This window comes from Lemur catta, chromosome 6, assembly GCF_020740605.2.
Source record: "Lemur catta isolate mLemCat1 chromosome 6, mLemCat1.pri, whole genome shotgun sequence".
Taxonomy (NCBI): domain Eukaryota; kingdom Metazoa; phylum Chordata; class Mammalia; order Primates; family Lemuridae; genus Lemur; species Lemur catta.
In genome coordinates, this window is record NC_059133.1 from 77,489,001 (window position 1) to 77,514,049 (window position 25,049).

At 36.2% G+C, this 25,049-nt stretch overlaps 1 protein-coding gene and 1 non-coding gene across 2 annotated transcripts in view; one reads left to right on the forward strand and one right to left on the reverse strand.

Moving 5' to 3' along the window:
• The first annotated feature begins 208 nt into the window (after window positions 1-208).
• KRAS (KRAS proto-oncogene, GTPase) overlaps window positions 209-25,049 on the forward strand; it is a 45,711-nt gene continuing 20,870 nt past the window's right edge. Inside the window, exons 1-4 of the mRNA XM_045554181.1 lie at window positions 209-541; window positions 4,690-4,811; window positions 23,108-23,286; window positions 24,749-24,908. Of these exons, the coding sequence (XP_045410137.1) occupies window positions 4,701-4,811; window positions 23,108-23,286; window positions 24,749-24,908 (450 nt within the window). The 5' untranslated portion in view covers window positions 209-541; window positions 4,690-4,700. The remainder of the gene's footprint in view (window positions 542-4,689; window positions 4,812-23,107; window positions 23,287-24,748; window positions 24,909-25,049) is intronic.
• LOC123640880 lies at window positions 15,161-15,264 on the reverse strand. Its single transcript, XR_006736118.1, has one exon. It is a non-coding gene; the product is annotated as a U6 spliceosomal RNA (small nuclear RNA).

Below are 25,049 nucleotides of genomic sequence, written 5' to 3' on the forward strand. Positions count from 1 at the left end.
GGCGGTGTCTGCGTAGCCCTCCGCCGTCTGGTCCCTGTCTGGGTCCGAATACGCGGCTGTGGGGACGGCCCTGCGGCGGGAGCCAGGGGGCGGGCCGCCGCGTGGGCCCGGCTGTCCCTCCTCCCTGCGGAGGCGCCGCCCAGACCCGCTGCTCCGCCGCCGGGCCCGGCCGGCCCCCTCCTGCTCTCCGCGGCGCTCGCAGCCTCCCTCTCCTCGCTCTTCCCACACCGCCCTCGGCCGCTCCCTCTCGTACGCCCGTCTGAGGGGGAATCGAGCGCGGAACGCATCGATAGCTCTGCCCTCTGCGGCTTCCCGGCCCCGAACTCATCGGTGTGCTCGGAGCTCGATTTCCCTAGGCGGCGGCCGCGGCGGCGGAGGCAGCAGCGGCGGCGGTGGCGGCTGTGGCGGCGGCGGCGGCGGTGGCGGCTGCTCGGCCAGTACTCCCGGCCCCCGCCATTTCGGACTGGGAGCGAGCGCGGCGCAGGCTCTGAAGGCGGCGGCGGGGGCCAGAGGCTCGGCAGCTCCCAGGTGCGGGAGAGAGGTACGGAGCGGACCATCCCTCCTGGGCCCCTGCCCCGGTCCCGACCCTCCTCGCCGGCGCCGGGCGGGGCCGGCGGCGAGTGAATGAATTGGGGGTCCCGGGAGGGGCGGGGAGGGGGCGCGGGCGCGGGGCCCGGGCGGGCCTGGTGGGGGGTCTGCAGGGGGAGGCGCGGGGACGCGGCGACGCGGGGAGTGAGGCAGGGGCGGTGCGGGGCTGGGGAGGGTGAGGCTGGAGGCGGCCGCCGCTTGTGCTGCTTCCTGGACGGGGAACCCCTTCCTTCCTCCTCCCCGAGAGCCGCGGCAGGAGGCGGCGGGGGAGAAACTGGCGGCCGGGCCGGCTGCCCCTCGGGGCCGTAGGGTGCGGTGGAGGTTGCTCCCGCTGCGCTCCGGCCTCCCCTCCCCCTCTCCCCGCTCCCGCACCTCTTCCTCCCTTCCCAGCCCTCGGCTGCGTCGGCGCTGCCTTCGCTGCTGCATCTAGCATCCCTAGGACGGAGGTGTAAACTTCTCCCTCGAGCGCAGGCTGCACGGGTAGTGGTCCTTCCAGGGTGTAAGGGATGTGTGGGTAAGAAGGGAGGTCACGGTTTCAAAGAGCATAGGAGAGTGCTTAGAGACCACTGTTTGAGGTTATTGTGTTTGGGGAAAAAATGCATCTGCCTCCGAGTTCCTGACTGCTCCCCTCCCCCATGTATGGGCTATGACATTGCTGTGGCCACAAAGGAGGAGGTGGAGGTAGAGATGGTGGTGGAAGAACAGGTGGCCAACACCCTACACGTAAAGCCTGTGACCTACAGTGAAAAAGGAAAAAGTTAATCCCAGAAGGTCTGTTTTGCTTGGTCAAGTTAAAACACAATAAGAAAACCCATAGAGCAGAAGCAAGGCTTTTTCTTTGCTAGTTGAGTGTAGACAACAGTAGCTAAAATAGAACTTGAAATTTAATTTGCCTCTTCTTGTCCTTTCCCCCATCTCTTCTAAATTACCCTCTTCCTTACAGATTTGATCCCCATCCCAGGAGTTACTACAATGCTGCTAAGCAGCACTCACATGATTTTTTAAACTGACTAACAAAAATTAATTGTAGCAATAGGCCAGCTAACTGCCTGAAATTCTCTTAGGCATGTGCTTTTTATAGCTGAAATCCTAAGCTAGCCTTCTTAAAACGAAGGGTTAAAAACAGGTATTTGCTAATTGTTATGCAATATGTATGTATGTTTCTAATAGAAAATAATTTAGAAAGAAATTATACAGGGAAAAAAGGTCTGTTTGTAATCATCAGCGCAGAATTAACCATATAACTGATGTCACTCTTAAGTGACAAAGGTCCAAACTGTTGACTCCGACATGTGATAGACTATAGACATCAAATATAATTGATATCAATACTATTTACTTTGAGACTGTAGGCATCCACAGCCATACTTGATTTTAAAAGATTGTAAATGGGAAATTTAGTTTTATGACAAATACAAGTAAATTTTTTGTTGTTGTTAAAAAAATTGTTGGGTTTTACTCCCAGTTCCACTCCTTGCCGGCTTTTGCAACTTTGGGTCAGAGGGCCCCTTTTGACATGTGCTCTTTTCTTCATTCAATAAAACTGCTTTGGAACACAGTTCTTTCTAGTGGATTTAAATATTGAGTGGTTTTAGAATTATGATTCAAGGATTTTTTTTTTTTTCTGGAAACAACCACTATATAAACAAGTAGACCAGAAGGTATGTGTCTCTTCAGACATACATATACAACTAAACTCTAATCCATTGTCTCTCCACAGTGTCTCTTAGGCTAGCAAACCTTTTGGTCTTAAGGACTCCTTTACGTTCTTAAAAATTATTGAGGGTCTCAAAAATCTTTGATTTCTGTGGGATCTATCAATATTCACCATATAAAACTGAGGAATTTAACAAACTTCATTTAAAAATAGAAATAATAAACCTATTACTTCATAACAGGAACAAAATATTTTATGAAAAAGGACTTTTCCAAAATAAAACCAAAAATTAGAAGAGTAATTTTTAGCAAATCTCTTTAATTGTGCAACTTAATAGTGGATTCTCATATCTACATCTGCATTCAATCTGTTGTGATCATACATCTGGAAGATTCTACCGTACACTTGTGAAACAATGAGAGTCAAAAGGGTAAAGAACACCTTACTATTATTATGAAAACAATTTTGACTTCTTGGACCCCAAAAATGTCTTAGGAACCAGAGAGGTCCCCAGGCCACATTTTGAGAATAGCACTTTTAGGCTATCCAAACTGTTTTGCAGTGTGCGGTAGGCAAGGAGCTAGAGGGTACATTTTGGAATGAGTCTCTTCATCTATGTCATTTTCTATGGCCTGCATTGGGAATAAAACATGGAGGCAAATAGGATAAGATACTTGCTGGTAGTGGCTGTCATTGTGGGCCTCAACAAGCAGTGCATTAAGGATAGGTGGAACTGAGGAGGGCAGGGAGCTGGACTATAAGTCTGGTACAACAGTTTTCTAGCCTGTGTTCTTTCTTTGTGAGGGGGCTTAGGAATAAGGTTAGTATGTTATCATTTGGAAAACCAAATTATTATTATTGTTTTTAATTTTGGTCTTTAGTAAATAGGATGCCGCATGTATTAAGTGTTTATAATATATGCACATTCATTAATCTGGAACTGCTTATCCTATAATAAATGTGCGTTTACTGCCATTCTTTCTGCATTTCACTCCTTATTTGTAATAATATATGACATGAGGGAAAGGAGATGAAATTAAATATATTCATTTTATTTCAAAAAGTCTGAAGCAGCTGACTAAAAAATACCAGATTTTATTTTTTATCTTGTTTCTGCTTGTCAACTGTACAAGTTGTCAATGTTTATTGCCCATGTTGGGAGATGATGTACGAGAAACAAAAAGTAAAAGTCACTTGGATTATTGAGTCATATTCACTTACATCTTTTGAAAGTTTGGTTTATCTTTTTGTTTGTTTGTTTTTGAGACAGGGTCTCGCTTTGTTGCCTGAGCTAGAGTGCAAGTGCAGTGGTGTTGTCATATAGCTCACTGCAATCTCAAACTCCTGGGCTCAAGCAATCCTCCTGCCTCAGCCTCCCAAGTAGCTGGGACTACAGGCATGCATCACCATACCCGGCTAATTTTGCTATTTTTTGTAGAGATGGGTTATCACTTCCTTGCTCAAGCTGATCTGGAACTCCTGGCCTCAAAGGGATCTTCCCACCTTGGCCTCCCAAAGTGGTGGGATTACAGGTGTGAGCCACCACGTCCAGCCTTTTAAAAGTTTTTTCTTATTAAAAGCAGTGTTCATCTCTGTTTTATTCAATTATATTTTTGTTATGCAAAAGTGCTGTTTTTCAGCACTAAGATAGGATTGTATATTGTGATTGATGATCAAATCGCCTGTACTGAATAGTTAATCCAAAGTTCTCAAAGTGCTCTTAGTTTTTACTTTTATTTTCCCCAGAGATATTTTATAGATTAAAATGTCTTCAAGTATTGTCTTTATCTGCTTCAGTGTCTAAATTTTTATTTCCCCGTAATATAGTCCAGCTTTATTTGACACTCATCCCTCTATCCCCCCATCTGACAATTGTTGCTCCTTATACAGGAGAACTACTACGATGATGCCTTTATAAAGATTTCTATAGATGTTGACTCCAACAAAAACACTCTTAGCATATCTATGTACTTCTAACTATTAGAGGCGGGAGTCAACTAGGAATACTGAACCAGTAGGAGTAGAGATAGCCGTCGAGAAGTTTTGTGTGGGTGTGTCTACAGGGTATAGAGAACTGTGCTAGACACTGGTACTGAGTGAAGTCATGATATGATCCTTTGAGAGCCATCAGCTGCTACAGAACAGCAGTCTGTCTCTTTAGATAGAACAACCTGAATATAAAATAAAAGAACTGTCTATGTAGTCTGTATGTGTTTTTCTCAAATGTTGATGAGGGGGTTTGTAAATGAAGTACAATTCATTACAATACACATCTGTAGTCAACTGAAGTTTTATCATTGAATTTTATGAGATATTGTGCAATAATTTTCCACATAAAGGTGAGTTTGTGTTAAAAGGTATTGATAAGAGTGTTTGATAGAGTATTAACGGCATGTATAACACATATCCTAATTTAGTCACATTTTCATTATTTTTACTATAAGGCCTGCTGAAAATGACTGAATATAAACTTGTGGTAGTTGGAGCTGGTGGCGTAGGCAAGAGTGCCTTGACGATACAGCTAATTCAGAATCACTTTGTGGATGAATATGATCCAACAATAGAGGTAAATCTTGTTTTAATATTGTACATATTACTTGTGCAGGACCATCTTTTGTACAAATCAAGGTTTCTCTGATCATTTTTGTGAGTACTTATTACAAGGCAATTATACTGAAAGTTGTCATAAGTTATCTGAAATGTATTTGCGTTTCAAGGCTTTAACTGAAGTTATACATAACCATAAATATGGGAGCCTTACTTCCCTTGGGAGAATATCAAAGTCCATGGTGTTTGTTCATACTGTGTCAGTATATGTGCATTTTGTTTAGAAGTGTATTTCAGAGTTTTGTGAGAGGGTGGAAAGGTGAATTTGCATCTCATCTATACCTAAAAGTCACTTTTTAATGTAACTTTTATGCTTATGGATTTCCTGGTATTTTGACATTAGATTGAATTTTACTGGTAAAATATAATTGATGGTTGGGTTTTTCTTTAACTTAACTAGTAGTATTTTCTTATCTTTCCCTCAACATTAAAGTAGTGGAAAACCGATAGCTACCGGATGCATTTTAAAAAGCTCATTCTTTGCCTAAGGTGTGATATATAAATGTACCACTACCAATCTTAATCTTTGTATTCCTTTCTTAATTTACTCAAGGAAATGTTAGGATTTTTTTTTTATTACAATTTGACTAATTAGCTTTTAAGGATTATTTTCAGACTTTTTTGGTTTTATGAAAACTTACCAAAGTAAAGGCCAGTAGCAAAATGAGAGGTAAAGACCTAGAAGAGACCTTGAGAGGTCAGGTAGTAGTATTTCTATTGCCTCTGGCAGCACTGTACTCAAATTATCTCAAGCAGATAGGATTTATTTAATCCGAAGGCCTGCAGGAGGGGATATTCCATAACTGTCCTTGTCAACCCATTTTCAGAACATAATTATTAGCATATTTCATGCATAATCTGAATCTTCATGTTAAATTTAATATCAGTGAAGGTAGAAATAATATATTACTTTGTCTTTGAAATAGCCTTATATTAGATTATTTCTTAGGCTTCTTTACCCCAGGTTAAATAGTTCTAATCCCTTAGGTTTTATTCTAGATCTCATGTACCAATTTTTTTTAATCAGTTCTGAAAATTTTCCGAGAACTTTCTCCAAATCTCAAGTTGTGGAATCTAACAGGGCAAAATACCCTGTTAAGGTACTGTGCTGTGTAATGTCTTAAAGACACACTCTGCACTGAGTTGGATTCTGAGGGCATCAGTGGCCTTAGAACGGTGTTTTTGTGATTTAGAACTTTGAGCATTGATTAGATAACTGTTCAGAAGAAAATGTCAAAAAATATTTTTGGTTCTATAATAAAATGGAGAAATAATACTGATTTACAAAGATTTGATTTAAACATAGAAGCAACTTTTATTTGGCTTCCAAGTTTAAGAATTTGCTTTAGTAAAGAACAGTCTAATTGAAGTGGACTGCCTATGTAATAATCTCTATATATTTACTTTTGACAAGTCAGTTCAGTGCTATACTATAGTTTAGTTGTGTTCTTTGAGGAGAATTGTGTTGTTCACCCTTTCAATCTATATTCCAAATCCTGGGTTACTTGGTATACTCTACCATTTAAATCAAATGTAAAAGGAAATTTTAATAGAATTCGGGTTAAGCATGGAAGTTTTCCTGGGATTTTGGAAGGTGATTTTGACAGAAATGCCCTCCATCTTCCTTGAAAATCTGAGAAATCCCATTACACTCTGTTTCCTACCAGAGGTCATGAATGCATATAGCATGGTATCATGAGTGTGATAAAATAGGTTAGGAAACCGTTTGCTCAAAATTGTTAAAATGCAATACAAATCTTGAAGAAATAAAGCTAACAGGTAATCCTTTATTTAGGGGGAAGGTTGAAAAAGTTTATGAACTTAAACCCGTAATTCTGATTATGATTTCTGCCAAACCAGAAGACTTGACTCTGGGAAGCATTGATTACCTGTGAACTTTGAAACTGACATTCTGTTGTAGTTTAGCCACCTGGGAAAGGGTATGAGATTATCTCTTACCTCCCAAGTTACAGTGAGTCTCTGAGGGAACTGCCACATTAAGTTCTTGTTGTAGTTCAACTATAAGAAAGGCAAGAGAACTTAGTAGTTTAACTTAATAAATAGTTGATTGAATAAAAACGCTGACTCCATGTTATAAAAAGTTAAAAAGGAGGGTGGGAGATTTCATTGCTGCTGTTAGGTTTTGTTTGGTGAATAATGTAGGTCAGAGAGAAAATTAGAAAGGACATAGACTTTGCACGTTCGAATTCTCATTAGTTTTCCTACATTTTTTTAATGGAAAGAATTTTAAAAAATTTCAATCAAGTAATACTATATTTTTTAATGATTTAGAATTTGCAAAGATTTACACTAAGAGGTAGATCAAGAGGGTAGTCATTGTTTCTTTCATTTTATAGGCAATTAATAGTCTCTAAGAGGTTCTGACTCACCTAAGGATACTTAGCTACTAGCAAGTGGTAGGATTTGAGCTTCAATTTTCTGAGACCAAGTTAAGTGGAATTTCCACTGTACCCTCGTATAACTTTTTAAAAGTAAAAAATTACCTGTCTTTCAAGCTAAGAAGATATTTAATAATGGAGACTAATTCAGATTTATCAGTATACCCAAATTTGAAATTAGCCTGCTATCTAATGGCAACTTAATGGCAGAGATATGATAGAGAGTTAGGCAGGCATGACACATGGATGTGTTTATATTTGAGGTTACACATGTGAAAATCACCTTTACTTTTGTTCTGAAAGATTTTATCTTTTATGAAGTCCACCAAAGAGATAATGAAGTATATTGTTAGTGTGGCAAGATTATTAAAAACTCAAGCCCCTAAACACAATACTTGGCTAGAAATATTTAATATATGCTTTTATAGTTTTGAGATCACTTTTTATCAAAACATTTTCCCTGAAATTTTTTTTCCAAGTTAAAATTTGGTAGAAGAATAATCTTGTCTTAAAAAAATTTAGGTATTTATAAACATAGAGATCAGAAGAGTGAGTTAATCAATTAGTAAATATATATTGAGTGTTTACTGCATATAATATCTGGTAAAGATAAATATAGCAAGAAATATTTTCCACAGGCACTAATTCTTTGACATCTGCATGCTCTTGTTATTGTGCCACTTATAATTCAGTTCAGGTTGTTATACCCTTCTTTGGTGGAATAGTTTCCTACTCAGTAACGAAGAGTAGATTAATAGTAAGATTGATTGATTCCATCTTCTGTGCTCTGAGCTATGTTTATTTTACCAAGGTTTACTAGTTTCTCTATTTTCTTATTTTGCCATGATAATTATTGAATTCATTTTACTTGCAGAAGAAAGTATGTAGATACAGAGAGGAAATTTATAATATAATATTAAAACAGTGTTGAAGAGTGGTATAAGAAAAGTCTTATGTCATGTTGTAAGCAGTTATTTTTCTGATTTTATACATATATATCAGTGGTTATCAGTGAGGGGTGATGACTACGCCAGTGTTCTATTAAAGGATTCTGTTTTTAAAATAGGACATGCACTGCAGTGTATCTCTCTTCAAGAATGGCTAGGTCTTCCCCCCTTTTGTGAGTGCCCTCTACTGGTCAATTTATTTGTCATTATAAATAACAATGAAATCCTAAGTTTGGATGTTTTTCCTATTTAAACTGTGGGTATAATCAATTTATAAATATATCAATTTTATTTAAAAGTTTTATATAATTTTTTTTAAAAAATTTAAAATATCAGTTTTAAATACTCTGCTAATATTAATATAGAGATTAATAAAATATCAGTTTTAAATACTCTGCTAATATTAATATAGAGATTACTGTATAGATAGGCCTAACAAGCAAGTAAGTGAGTATATTTAAGAAGGGAAATGAGGCACTGTAAGAGAAAATAGGGTCCACTCTTAACACATAATGAGTTTACTTTGAGGAACTAAGAAGCAGCAATGTGGCTCTCTGAATTTCTTTGCATGCCCTCAGGAGCTACTTTATGGAGACCAAAGCTTGGTGTGGTGTGTTACAGGGGGTGTTATGAAGAGCCTATTCAAAAGTGGCAAATTGTGAAAGTTCACATTTCGTAGATTTTTATAGGACTGTAGAAGAGTTGTGAAGCACCTGATTTTTAGAATAAACTAACACAAAACTCAGGTACTGTATTTAGGTCAATTTAAGGATAAATATTTACTTAATAAGTATTTATTTAGACCTGAATGTTAAACTTTATTGGACATGTTTTATTCTCCCTTGGGTTTTTATAAATACAAAGCTTTAAAAACATACACATGGAAGTTGGTAATGGAAATAGTGAAAGGGAAAAAAATATTTTTATGGTTTGTCATCTCCTCAGATTCTGGTTTTAGCAATGCAACTAATTCCTTAATCCCCAAAATGATATTCAGTGCCCACTTTGTTACCATGCAGTCTGCCTAGGGGCTGGAGGTACATTGAGGAGCAAAATGGACCAGTCCCTGCCTTCATGGAGCTTTATTAGTCGTAGGTGTACACTTGTCCCTTGGTATCCACCAGAGGTTGGTTTTAGGACCTCCTATGGTTACCAAAATCTGCGAATATTCAAGTCCTTGCTATAAAATGGCATAGTATTTGTGTATGAGCTACATATATCTTCCCATATACTTTAAACCATCACCTAATACAATGCTTACACCTTGCTTCATTCTCATGGATTCAACATAGTACTTGCATACTGCAAATTCGAGTTTTGCTTTCAGAACTTTTGGATTTTTTCCCGCCAGATATCTTCTTTCCATAGTTGGTTGAATGCACAGTGCAGATCCCATAGATATGAAGGGGCGACTGTGTTTTGAAGAGCGGTATTTCTAGTCAGTGATGCTAATTATGTATGACTTAATATAGAGGCTTTATATTTTAGGAGAGCATTACATTTCTTGCATCTCTTTATTATCACATAATGCCTAGCTTTTTGGAACAGTTACATTGTTGTGATCTTAATATAACAAAATTAGTAGAAGTAGGTAGTAAAAAATAAAATATTTGAGAGGATTAAGGAGGGATGAAGTGAATGCCTTAGATTATTTTTTTAAAGTTTTATTTTGAAAAATTTCCACTCTATATAAAAGTAATAAAAAATAGTACAATGAATACCTGATACCTGTTTCCCTTAAACTGGATTCACTAGTTAAGATTTTGCCATATTTGCTTTCTCTAGATCTGTACGTGTGTGTATGTTTATGTGTGTGTATGTATATGTATATACACACACATACACTTACATGAATGCATATTTTTTATTTTTGCTGACCTTTGAGATTACGTTGCACATACTATGATCCTTTACCTTTAAACTTCTACCTTCTAAGATAGGGGTCTGCAAACTGTTGCTTGCTTGCTGGCCAAATCCTGCCTGCTGTTTCTTTGTAAAGTTTTATTGGAGCACAGCCATGCTTTTGTTTACATATTGTCTGTGGCCGCTTTCACACTACAATGGCAGAGCTAAGTCGTTGCAACCAAAAAGACCAGAAGCCTAACATATTTATTATTTGGCCGTTTACAGAAAAATTTTGCCAATCTGATTCTAACGATAAGAATATTTTCTTATTTAACAGTGATGCAATGATGACATTTAGGAAATTCAACATTGATAATATATATTTATAGTTCATATTCAAATTTTATCAGTTCCAAGAATATCCTTTTAGCAGTTATTTTTGCGTGTGTAATCCAGGATCAAAAATTAGTTGTCATATCTCAAAGTCTCTCTAATCTAGAACAGTTTCTTAGGTTTTCTTTGTCTTTTATGACAGTGGCACTTTTTTTTTTTTTTTTTTTGAGGCAGGGTCTTGCTCTGTCGTCCAGGCTGGAGTGCAGTGGAGTCATCACAGCTCACTGCAACCTTAGGCTCCTTGGTTTAAGTGATCCTCCTGCCTCAGCCTCCTGGACAGTGTCACTTTGAAGAATTCAGGCCAATTGTTTTATAGCATGTATTTTAGGTTTTTCTGGTTGTTAGCTTATGATTAGATTCAGGTTTAACAGTTTTGGCAGGAATGATACGTAAGTGATGTTCTGTCCTCCTCATTGCATCACAACAGGAGGCATATGATGATGCTAGTTTGTCCTATTATTGATAACGTTGCTTTCTTTGGTTAAGTTGATGTCTGTGAGATTTCTCTTTGTAAAATTGGCTTTAATTCCTTTATAATTCATAAGTACTCTGTGAGGAGATACTTTGAGACTGTAAATACCCTGTTTTCCAATATATTTGTATATAGTAGGATTTAGCGTCCAACTGATAATTCTAAATAAATTACTATCATTAGGGGTTGCAAAATGGTTATCTTCTAACTCTGTCATTACTTCTACGTTAATTAATTGGCATCTGCCATAAATAAGAACTCTCTCTTTTCTCTTCCCTCCCCTTTTATTTATTTGTTGCAGTCTGTTACTGTAATTATTGATTTTGATGCTCAAATTTGTTTTTGATATAGCCAGTGGAATCCCTTTAAAGCTGGCTTTTCTATCCTTTTGACATGTCCTCATTAGTTTCAGAGCTCTTCTTTACTTTCTGTCACTGTATGTTCTAGGTTCACCTGGTCTTTTTCTTGTCCCCACACTAGATTCAGCCATTTGTCCGAGGACCCCTAGTGCCTTTTAATGGGAAATGGTATTTAGAAATCAAGATCTGCATATTGGGTGTGTTTATTGCTACTTGGGTGTCATTGCTTCTAGACCCTTTTCAATGCATTGAGCTAGAAAATACATGTTATAACAAATCATGAGTTCAGCTGGGTGCATTGGCTCACGCCTGTAATCCTAGCACTGGGATGCTGAGGCAGGAGGATCGCTTGAGCTCAGGAGTTCGAGACCAGCCTGAACAAGAGTGAGACCCCATCTTTACAAAAAATAGAAAAATTAGCAGAGTATAGTGGTATACACCTGTAGTCCCAGCTACTTGGGAGGCTGAGGCAGGAGAATTGGTTGAGCCCAGGAATTGGAGGTTGCAGTGAGCTATGGATGATGCCACTGCATCATTCTAACCAGGGCTACAGAGTGAGACTCTGTCTCAGTAAGAAAAACAAAAACAAAAAAACCCACAATCATGAGTTCACTATTCTTTCTCACTTTCCTATCTTCTTTTTTCCCAAAGTGAGAAAACTGGTTCTACCTTGTTTAAATTTTAATGTGTAACTGTATACAGTTGTGAAATAAAAATGATAATGTCCATCTTAAATTCTGGTTCTTGTAGTATTATCTAAGTCTGAGGTCCCCAACCCCTGAGCTGTGGACCGTTACCAGTCTGTGGTCTGTTAGGAAGGAAGTGAGCAGTGGGCAAGCAAAACTTCATCTGTACTTACAGCAGCTCTCCATCACTAACATCACCGCCTGAGCTCTACCTCATATCAGATTAGCAGCAGCATTAGCTTCTCATAGGAGCTCAAACCCTACTGTAAACTGTGCATGTAAGGGATCTAGGTTGCACACTCTTTATGAGAATACATCACCACCACCCCCCAACCATCTGTGGAAAAATTGTCTTCCATGAAACTGGTTCCTGGTACCAAAATGGTTGGGGACTGCTGATCTACGTAACATAGATTAAATTAATTAATTTAACATTAGATTAGTTTCCTTATTTGTAGAATTAAGATTAAAGATTTTTCTCCCTTGTGAAAAGTAGGAATCCTTTTCTCATTATCAGAGTATCATTGAACCATTAAGGAAAACATTTAGGAAAAGATTAAGCTATATGGCTGCATAAAAATTGAGATGTCTTTAATAAAGATACAAGACAAATGAAAACCTGGGAAAGCCATTTGATTCATATAATAGGAAGCTATCTTGTATATGTATTAGAAAAAGCTAAACATCCAAACAAAAAAAAACGGAGTAAAGATATAAATAGCCAGCCTGTCTACCACAAAAGTAAAACAAATGACATAAGCATATAAAAAGACAGTTTATTAGTACAATGCAAGTTCAAATAAGAAATAACATTTCATACTTTAATATTGACTAAGTTTAGAATGATAACTGTGCTGGGAAGGATATGGAGAAATGTGCTTTCTTTTTTCTGTAGTGGGAGTATGAACTGTAACAAACTTTCTGGAGGTCAATTTGGTAAGAGTTTCAAAATTCAAACTGCATGTCCTTTGTTCAGGTAATTCCACTTAGGATTTATCCCAGAGATTTAATTGGATAAATGTTTAAGCTGTATATATAGAATGTTTATAGTATTCTTTATGATTTTTAGGAAATGGAAATAATCTGCATGTCTACCAATAGAGAATCAGTGAAGTAAATTATGGTCTATCCATACAAATTATAATATACAGTTGTCAAAAGGATTAGGTAGATTTACATGTACTGACATTGAAAAATGTCCATTATGTAAGTGAAGCTGGGTCACGGCACATTGTTATCTAAAAACAAACTTAATTATTCCCTCATTCTCTGTGTGTTTCAGTTTTTAAAAATAAGCATATACTGTTGGGGGTGGGAGAGAAATACTCATTTTGGAGAGAGAGAAAAGGGCACTAAAGTATTAGATACTATTAGATTATTTCATACTTCCCTCTTTTTAAAGCCTCAATAAATTGGATTATGCGGGTATACTCTTACATTAACGAAATTGATATCAAGGCTAAATAAATAACTGAGAAGTATATAATATAAAACATGAAAATTATGTTGACATCTGTAATTGTAAGATTGGATCCATGATCATTCCAGTCTGTCATTCTTCCCTTGACTTCAAGTGATAACTTGTGGAAGAATACCACGTGACTTCAACAAGTTACAGATGTATGCTTATAGCATCTTTATTTTCAAAATGTATTATGTACATTTTCCTTGAGTTTATTCAAATTTTTGAACTAGTTTTCTCTCTTAGTAGTAGTATACATTTCATTCTCTCTAGTCCTAAGCTAATATTCACTGTTCTTACAATGCTACTTATCCAGCATTTGGTAAAGAAGTCTTTGTTTTCTTTATCCTTTTAATGGATGTCTTGGTCTTTAATTGAAAATTCTATTATGAGAACAAAGTCTTCAACACCCTTACTCCCTAATCAGAACAGAAATCCTTCATAACCCTCAGTTTTAGCTCTCCTTCCTTGTAACTTGTCCAGTTCCATTATATTTATTTCTAAATATGGTGATCAGTTTTGCAAGTTATTTCAACTGTAGATGTCCAATGATTATATAAGGACAAGATACTGTTTCGGTACAGTTCTTAGTAGCCAGTGGCCTGCTCTCTACTTTTTTGGCATGTGTAGTGTAATATATAAAATAATGCAATTAACCTCTTAGCACTTTTCAGTTTGTAAAGGGATTTTCATAGTCTTTAATCCTAACCTGTATAGATAGTCCTGTATGTGATTATTAACCCACTTTTACAGATGAAGGAACAATAAGTTATTGTAGATGAGAGATTAAGTAGTTTGTCCAAGCCCACACCACAAAAGTGGGGCTCTTTGGCTGCCCATAGATTGAAGACTCCCGTGTCTATCTCTAACCTAGACTTCTACCCTGAGCACCAGACCTCTGTATCAAGCTGCCTACAGGTCATACCCACCATGACCTTAGGAAATTCAACATGCCCAAAATCGAACTCATCTTTTCCTTAACCCCTCTCTGTTCCCGTACCCATCAATAAGCCCTGCTATTTTTAATTATTGAGCTATAACTCACATCACACAAAATTCACCCTTTTAAAGTGTCCAGTGGTTTTTAGTATATTCACAAGGTTTGTGTAGCCATCACTACTGTCAAATTCTGGAATGTTATCATCACCCCAAAAAGAAGTCTCATGCCCATTAGCAGTCATTCCTCAATCCCTTCTCCTACCAGCCCCTGAAAACCACTAATTTACTTTGTGTCTCTGGATTTGCCTGTTTTATATATTTCATATTAATGAATCAGTACATGGCCTTTTGTATGTGGCTTCTTTCACATAGAATAATGTTTTCAGAGTTCATCCATGTTGTTGCATGTTGATCAGTCGTTCATCCCTTTTTTATGGATTAATGATACTTTGTTGTATGTATAGATATACCATATATTGTTTATCCTTTCGTCAGTTGATGGGCATTTGGGTTGTTTCCTCTCTTTGGCTATTTTGAATAATGCTGCCATAAACATTTATGTACGAGTTTTTGTGTGAACATATAATTTCAGTTCTCTTGGGTATATATCTAGAGGTAGAATTGCTGGATCACATGGCAGGTCTAACTTTAACTTTCTGAGGAACTTCCCAGTTGTTTTCCAAGTTGGCTATACCATTTACAGTTCCTACCAGCAATCTCTGAGGGTAGTTCCCATTAAGTATTTCTCGAATCTATGTACTTTTCTCAATCCCTACTGCTGTTGCTGCCTTACTTCAAGTTTTGTCATTTCCTTCTTTTTTAATAATTTTTTTAATGCCATCCTGGCGCAGGGGCCATGCTAATCTCTGTATCATTCCAATTTTAGTGTATGTGCTGCCAAAGCGAGCACTGTCATTTCTTATAATAATTTCCTAGCTCATCTCCCAGGCTCTGTTCCCCTCACTCCCTCCATCCCTCTCTCTCTCTCTTTTTACCAGTTTTTAACATTTATAGAAGTCAGAAGTCTAGTCTGGAAAACAGAAACCACACTAGATATTTCAACGTGGAGAATTTAATGTGGAGAATTAGTTAATTAGTTGTTGGAGGACTGAAAAGCAAGAAGAGAACACTGAGGTAGCACAGTAACACTACCCCTAGGATTCAGGAACGCAGCGAAGATATGGGGGTTTTTAGAACTAAAAGCTCAGAGGAGGGGGCCTGTGTTCCTGAGGCTTAGCTCTCTTTAGAGGTGGTATTACACACTGCTACTGGTGCCTCTGAGTGGGTGTCATGGGCAATGTCTCAGAGGGCCAAGAGAACCTTGTTCCTTTCCATAATTTGTCTTAATAATGCTAACAGTGAATGTAAATCTGATCCTTCCTTATTTAAAAACCTTCCAGTAATTTAGTGTAGGATGAAGTTAAAACTCCTTAATATAACGTACGTGACCCTCTATAAGCTGGCCTCTGCTTGAGTGTCCAGTTTCACTTCTTGCTACTTATTTGTAAGCCCTGTAAGCTAAAATTATGTTGAGCTCCTTGGTTCCATGTACTCAACACGCTGTTCTGTGTTTTTTTGTGTGCATTCTCTTTGCTCCTTCTGCTGGAATGGCCCTCCCCTCCCTGCTTTTCTTAATTCATACAAGCAAAGTTGGTCTGTGTGTCACCATTGTGCTTTGTCTTGCATATGGTGTTAAATTTATGTCACTTTATTTTAAATATTTGTTCACATTCATGTCTCTTCCACTAGGCCAAGTTCCTTGAGGTCAGAAACTATATAATGCCTGGCACAATATGTGACACTAGTTTTTCAATAAGCGTTCTGTGATACAAAAGGGAGTGAGGTGGGTAGGTGGGAATGAACTCATAAACCTCTGTTTCCATACTCCAAATTCTGTTTCTTCCCTTCTGTAATTCTAACAGTCTACAACAATCTTTGATGGTTTATAACCAATAATGTGGAATGCATCATTCTATAATGGATTCAAGTAATCTTTTAGAAGAGTAACATAACATAAAGTACTTAAGTATTAAAAGTAAATTTCTCATTTTTTCCTATAGATGTTATTAAGCAGTACATGAAAAGTACTTGTGATGTTTAACACATTAAGAAAACTTATAATTTCAAAAGTAAATTCCCAAATAACACATTAGCTGACATGTTCAGCAGTCCTGTTCGTGTTGACAAGAGCATCTGATGGAATTAGCAGCATGAAAGGGCCCAGTAAATGTTGACTGCTGTAATTACTACTTTAGTAAAAGTTATTAGTTTTTTTAGGTTTTTTGTTTCTATAGTAACAAAATATATATGTATGTTTTGTCTTATTTAACATATATAGTATGACTTCTCATGTCAGGGTTACTGTCTGAGTTGGAAAACTAAGTTGAGTATGTTAAAAGATGAACATACTAAATAATTTGGTTATTATTAATTACAATAGAAAAATGACAAACTGATGTTCTAGTTAATGACTTTATCTTATCTTGAATGATTTAGTCTTAGCTTTCAAATTCCTCATTATAGGTCTACAGATAAATTTCTGTACATCAGAACATTTAAAGACATCTAAACTGGGAAACGCTTTTTAAAAAATTGTACAAGTCAGCGTAAAAAAAGATGAAAATTCCAGATGGGCAAAGGACACAGGTGATGGCAGTAAATATGAAGATAAGAAAAAAGCTGTATAACATTATTATTCCTCAAAAATTGATATTAAAACAATAAGAATTTTTAGCCTATCAAACCAACAGAAATCTAAAGAAAAAATATCAAATCCATCGTTAGAAAATAGTGCTGTATGGGTACACTCTTAATGCTTTATGGAAAAGTAATATTAATATAATGAACATCATGTATACAACCAGCCAGCTTTGTTTTATTCTTAACATTTAGCCACGTTTGGTTTAGCTCTTTTTTCTTTTTTAAGATACAAAACTTAATATAGTTGAAGACCTTGCATTCTGCGCAGTCTTATTCTCTTCCCTCCCATAAATGTTTTTAAATCTCTGTATGTATTGTTTTGATTGTATTTTTACATAAAAGCCTTCATATTATATACAATTTAATTGAAGACATTTATCAAATTAATATGTTGTAATTTAAAATTTACAACTTCATGGTCTTAATCAAATTTATGGTATCTTAAACTTGTATTTATTTCATTTTATTTTTTTGAGAGACAGCATCTTGCTCTGTTGCCCAGACTGGAGTGCGCTGGCATAATCAGAGCTCATTGTAACCTCAGACTCCTGGACTCAAGGGATCCTCCCACCTCAGCTTTCAGAGTAGCTGGGATTATAGGCATAAGCCACCACACCCACCTAGTTAAAAATTTTTTTTTGTTATTGCAACGTGTTCTCCCTATGTTGCCTACGCTGGTCACAAACTCCTGGCCTTAAGCTAGTAGTGTCTTGCATGGGGCTCCCGAAGTGCTAGGATTACAGTTGGTGAGCTACCCTACCTGGCCTTCTACTTATTTTATAAGACTCATTGATAAGAGACCATTGAAAAATATATTTAAAAACAAATTGTTGAGAGATTGAAAAATCTACCATTGCAAACTATTACATTGAAAATGGGGGAGTTCGTTATATAGATTCATTTCAAATATGCAGTATCTTTAGAATATTTGAGAACGGCTTATACAGTTGAACAGTCTGTTAAATTGTGTTTATGTTAACTTTTAATTGTAATCAAAACTTACATTTATTTTTTACTGCGTGTGTATATTTACTTTGAAAAGATTCATTCATTTATTGAGCAGACAGTACTGATTACCTGTAATGTTCAAGACTGTTAAGCATGGGGTGAGTGAGCAAAACAGGTGCAAGCTCTACTATCATGGAGTTCAAAGCCTAGTGGAGGACATAAACAGTTACACAAATAAATAAATACATAATTACAAATTATAATACATGTTATGGAGGAAACGTAGGACGTGCTGGGGAAGGAGGAATACTTTCAATTTTTATTTTTAAGACTAAAGGGATGTTATTGAAGAACTTGGAGCAAGCGAATGACATGATCTGCATTTAAAAACTATCACATGCTGCTATGTGGAAAATATATCATAAGACTAACAGCAAGGATACCTGCTAGGATGCACTTGCAGCAGATAGAGACAAAATAGTTCTTATGAACTAGGGGGATGGATAGTGATGGTGGTAGTGGTAGGTGCTTGGATTTGAGGTATGTTTCGAAGAGAGATAATGACACAAAATTTAGAGTCAGTTGCCTATGTAATTTTTCTTTGTAAGACATTTTAGGATGCCATGTTAAGCTTCTCTGTTGCAACTATCTTTTAAAATAAACTATATTTCCTTATCATCATTTACCATAAGAGGCATTGCTGTGCCAAAGACTGAATATTTGTATGGCTCTAGGTAAATACTGTAATTACCTTCCAAAAGGATCGTGCCTGTTTATTGTATCACCATAAATGTTTGAACTTTATTTACAGTTTGCTTTTGCCGATATAATACATTTCATTTGGAACAGTTTTTACTACAGTAGCTGAAAAAAATGGCACTTTAGTTGTGAGGGAAATATAAACATTTAATATTTTATATGATGAGCTAGTTTAAGTGACAAGTTTCCTAAAGATATTAGTAACCTATGTAAACCTGATCTAAAAGTTTACTTTTTAAAAAGGCTAGAAGTAATACTAATTAAAAATTTTAAGTCTTGATCCTTTTCTTTGTTCCATAATTAACTAGTTTCATGGTAGAATCTCTGTGTTTTTAAATTGATTGGGCTTTGATAACCAACCAATACTTTCTCAGAGTGGTGATTTTTTAATATAAAGGGAATAAATAATATGTGTTGAGAATACTTCAAATTTGTCAAATTATTTTATTAGCTTACAGCTAACAAAGAGTTGACAAACTTTTCTATAAAGGGTCACATGGGTCTTTGTGTCTTTGTCACAGTCTTTGCTTTTTGTTTTAAACAACCATTTAGAAATTGAAAAATTATTCTTAGCTCATGGGCCATACAAAAATATTGGGTAAGATTTGGCCTGTGGCCAAGAGTTTGCTGAACCCTTATTTAGACTCTAATCTTTGGAAAGAGTCTTCATTGATGCGTAATAATTTTTTTCTACCCTCACAGTTGCCACTTGCACAACGTGGGTTTAAACTGCTCAGGTCTGCTTAATATGGGGATTTTTTTTTTCAATCAAATGTAGGCCTCTATATATGAAAAGCCAACTTTTCCTATAGGTGGGTTCCCAGGGCCCACTTCAGGGTGTGTTCAAGTGTGAATTTTGGAATGGGGTGGGGGGGGCGTGTCCTGGAACCAATACCCCACGTATACTGAGGGTATTTCTTTTATCATGGCGAATCTCAAGTTGGAACAAAATCTTTATTTGTATGTCGTTTTTGTTGTGCTTACTTTTTCCTTTCTCTTCATACCCATCAGTTCTTTTTCGATCATATTTCATCATTTAACACTTTTTGTTCTTCAGCTTTTACCAAGTTGTACTGCCTTTTTCTAAAGCTCTGTGACTGCTTCTAAGGATAAGGATTCTAGTTAACTTTGAAAATACTGAATTTTTAACCTACACCTGTTATTTCTGATCAGAAATATTGTTTATGAGTAGGTTGTGGATTACTTTTTTCAATAACTGAATGTGGCTCAGAACTTTGCTGTCAATGTTTTTTGCTATCTGAAAGGGGAAAGATAATGGGAATGAGATTTATCGGTGAATAGGGACTACTCTTCCAGTTTCTTGGTCCCTTTGGTGGAGTACTCATCGGAGAAATATGAAATACATGCAAAAACTACTAATAGCCCACATTACAGGTTTAAGTATCCCTAATCCAAAATGCCTGAGACCAGAAGTGTTTTAGGATTTTGGATTTTCGGCATACGGATAGGGGACCTCTATTGGTAAGTAAAGGGTATGAGATGACAGCAATAGATAAGGAAATCTGTGGTCAGTTTTACATGCTCTGCAGCCACACCTGGGTAATGGATTGAGTACTTTTTCATTATTCTTCAAAAACACTGGTTTTCAATTTATAATCTACAAGAGTTCTTTCAAGCAGGTAGTTAAGGGAATAGGCTAAAATTGTAACCAAATGTTCAAATATTTATTAAAGAGCTTCTTATTTAAGGAATAAACATCCATCATTTTTTTCTTCTAACTTGTGAGATAATTTTCTTATAGATAATGTGGAAAATACAATATACTTTAAAAGATAAGAGATCATAGTCTAATATGGTAGTTTTTCATACTGTAAAATTGAAAGCCAAAGAAAGAAATACATTTAATATAGCACCTAGTACCAAAAAAAGATAAATAAGAGATAAGTACCTCTTCAATTATTGCCATCAAGACAGCCTTTATTAACATTTTGATGTATACACCACTACTTTTTGAATACACATACAGATACATTAATATGAATATGTACACACATTTTATTGGGATCATACTACATATCTTTTTATTCTTATATTATAAACATTTGTGAAACATTTTACTGAAAACGTGATTTTTAATGATGATTTTCTCTCTCTAAATGATAGTTTCTGTAAAGGAATTCATGAACTGAGGGCACTTTGGTACTAGAGTATGAAACAATAAGAAATAGTGTCTTTATGTTTATACTTTATACCCATTGTCAGCCCTGCCTGTTATTCCATGGCTTCACATTGTACCATACTCTTTCCTTATTTATTTATTTATTTTTTTGAGACAGAGTCTCGCTCTGTTGCCTAGGCTAGAGTGCCGTGGTGTTAGCCTAGCTCACAGCAACTTCAAACTCTTGGGCTCAAGGGATCCTTCTGCCTCAGCCTCCTGAGTAGCTGGGACTACAGGCATGCGCCACCATGCCCGGCTAATTTTTTCTATATATATTTTTAGTTGTCCATATAATTTCTTTCCATTTTTAGTAGAGACAGGGTCTCACTCTTGCTCAGGCTGGTCTCGAACTCCTGAGCTCAAGCGATCCTCCAGCCTCGGCCTCCCAGAGTGCTAGGATTACTGGCCTGAGCCACCGTGCCCAGCCTTTCCTTATTTTTTGAAGCCTGTTTTGGCAGAGTGCGTAAGATCTTAGGTATAAGTATTACTCAAAAGTCAGAGGAAAATCAGATTTTCATTTCAAGATTCTGTTGAAGTTACCTATCCCCTTCCTTTACTCTTTAAGATCTTTGTCTCTCTCTCTCTTTTTTTTTTTATTTCAGCTCTTCATGGGGGTACAAAAGCTTAGAATTTGCATATGAAACAGTTTTGCTCTTTAGAATTATGGTATCCATCTGTCTGTTAGACATTGTTCATGGGTTTTTTCTGTAAGTGGATGAGGATATTAGAATCTTGAGTATTGACCATTTTCTTATGTATTCCTTTGACTGTAAATAAAATAGATGCATGACAATTATTTTTAATTTGATTAGGTTTTCTTGTCACCTGAATCATCTTGAATAATAGAGTTGGTAGAGCTGTCTCGTTTTTGTAATTATTTTCCTTTATAGTTAACTTTTTGTTACTAATATGTACACTTGCATTATTGAATATCTCTGTATAACACCTTTTAAAAATCTTTTTTGTGATAAAATTTACGTAAAATTTACCATTATAGTTATTTTTAAATGTACAATTCAGTGTCATTAGTACATTCATAATGTGCAACCATCATAATTTTATGTAACCATGAGTACTATTTTCAGGACTTTTTTGATCATCTCAAACTGAAACTCTGTACCTATTAAACAATAACTCCCCAGTCCTCCCTCCCCCTGCCCTTGGTAACTTCTCTTCTACTTTTTTTCTCTGTGAATTTGTGTATTCTAGGTATCTCATATAACTGAAATCATGTAATATTTGTTCTTTTGTGTCTGGTTTATTTCGTTTAGTACAATGTTTTCAAGGTTCCCCCATGTTGTATCACGTACAGGTTGAGTATCCCTTATCCAAATGCTTGGGAACAGAAGTGTTTTGGATTTCAAATTTTAGAATATTTACCAATACTCAACCGGCTCAGAATCCCTAATCCAAAAATCTGAAATCAGAAATGCTCCAATGAGCATTTCCTTTGAGCATCGTGGTGTTCAAATAGTTTCAGATTTTGGAGCATTTTGGATTTTAGATTTTCAGAGTAGAGATTTTCAACCTGTATCAGAATTTTATTCCTTTTTTATGGTGAATAATATTCCATTGTATGTATATACTACATTTTGTTTATGCATTCATTTGTTAATGGACACTTAGCTGTTTCTACATTTTGGCTGTTGTAAATAGTGCTGCTATGAACATTGGTGTGCAAGTATCTGCTAGAGTCTCTGTTTTCAATACTTTTGGTTATATACCTAGGAATGGAATTGCTGAATCATATAGTAATTCTATGTTTAACTTTTGAGGAGCTGCCAAACTGTTTTATAGTGGCAGTGCCATTTTACATACCCATCTGCAATATGCAGTATTCCACTTTCTCCACATCCTCACCAACACTTATTTTCTGTTTTGGGGGGGGGATTGGGAGGGGTTTGTTTTGATTTTTAAGAGTGGCCATCATAATGGGTGTGAGGTGATACCTCATGATTTTGATTTTCATTTCCCTAATGACTGATGATGATGTTGAGCATCTTTTTGTGTGCTTATTGGCCATTTTTCCATCTTTGGAGAAATGTGTCTTCAAGCCCTTTGCCCATTTTTCAATTGGGTTTTCTTTTTGTTGTTGAGTTGCTTGTAACACCTTTTTAAAAGTAAAAGGTACACTGTAATAATCCAGACTATGTTTCTCCCTTCTCAGGATTCCTACAGGAAGCAAGTAGTAATTGATGGAGAAACTTGTCTCTTGGATATTCTCGACACAGCAGGTCAAGAGGAGTACAGTGCAATGAGGGACCAGTACATGAGGACTGGGGAGGGCTTTCTTTGTGTATTTGCCATAAATAATACTAAATCATTTGAAGATATTCACCATTATAGGTGGGTTTAAGCTGAGTATAATAAATTGACATTGAGGAGTAATTATAGTTTTCGTTTATTGAGTCTTTGCTAACCGCCATGCATATATTATCTAATTTCAATTTTAAAATAAGTTTTGTGAGGTAGGTAATATCCACGTTTTAGAAATGAAATTCATGGGGATTAGAGCAGTGGAGTAACTTGTTCCAGATTGGATAGATAGTGGTGGTACTGGGATTGAAACCTAGACCCGTTTGACTCCAAAACCTTCTGTACTCTTAACCACACTACACTAGAGAAGCAAGACTGTAAACTTCTTAGGTACATCATAAAAATGAGAGCTGTAAACAAAAATATGCAAAGGTAATTTGAGATGGTATCACTTAAATAGTCTTAAGAATAATCACATATAGTTTACTAGAGGATTTCTTGGACTGGATAAACAACTCTGAAGTAAATGATTGAAGAATTAGAGCAGTTAGAGATTTTTTTTTAAATCTGACAAATCTGCATAAAACTGACTAATCATTGTATTAAATATGTTTATATTCTATTTAAGAGTTTGCAGTTTTCATAAAACTGTATATTAAATATTCCACTCACTAGCTATGTCATGTAACAGTGAGTTAGCCTACCTAGTTAAGAGGTTTAACATTTTATTTAAAGAACATTTATTATAGCATGCTTACTCTATAGTCTAATAATAGAGAAAAAGAAATTTGGGTGAGTGGTAGTGGTAGTATTTTTATTGAGTAGTAAATATGTGAAATTTGTTAACTTATCCATGTTAACCCATCTAATCAGTAGAGGAACTGGGAATTTGAAGTGGTTCTGACTCTGTTGTCTACTCTGCTCATTTTTCCCACGTTACATCTTTGAAACTCACCTACAATTTTGAGAGAATATAATTTTGCTCCAATTTAGAGTTTATGCACATCTCATCGAAAATTAGCATGTAGAAGGGATGTGACAGTACAGTGACTTCAGTGTTGTCCACCTACAAATCAAAATCTTTCTACTTGTCACTCTCTTTTTTTGAGAAAGTACTATGAAAGTTATGTTAATGCCATAATTCAGGTTTTTGTAAAAATATTTTTTATTTTATATATGTATATATTTAACCACATATATAACATATGTTTCTAAGATTAGTAATATAATTTTTAAAATTAGGCATAGCATTTTTGGTCTAGAATTTTTCAGTATTTTCTGTTTTATCATTATGATTTACCTGTGCATGAACCTATTAGATTGTAGTTTTACCATACTTGTAGGTGTTTGATCTTTTAAGAAATACATATGGTCTCTGTTTACAGTGGAGAAAAAAATAACTAGAAGGAGAAGCTGAGAAAAATTTGATATGATGGAAATTAGGAATTACATTGTCTTTTAGCCAAATTTTATAAAACAAAAGTTGTGAACAGTTTTTGAAAGATATGTATGTTACTCATGTCTCTGCTGTAATTTTTTTTTTCTTCCTCAGAGAACAAATTAAAAGAGTCAAAGACTCTGAAGATGTACCTATGGTCCTAGTAGGAAATAAATGTGATTTGCCTTCTAGAACAGTAGACACAAAACAGGCTCAGGACTTAGCAAGAAGTTATGGAATTCCTTTTATTGAAACGTCAGCAAAGACAAGACAGGTAAGTAAAACTATAGAATAAGTAAAAATCTGTTTTCTGCAAAATGTATCAAGTGATTTTAATCATTACTCATAATTTACAATATATATTCAATAATCATATTCATAATTTACAATATATATTCTAATATCACTTAAGCAG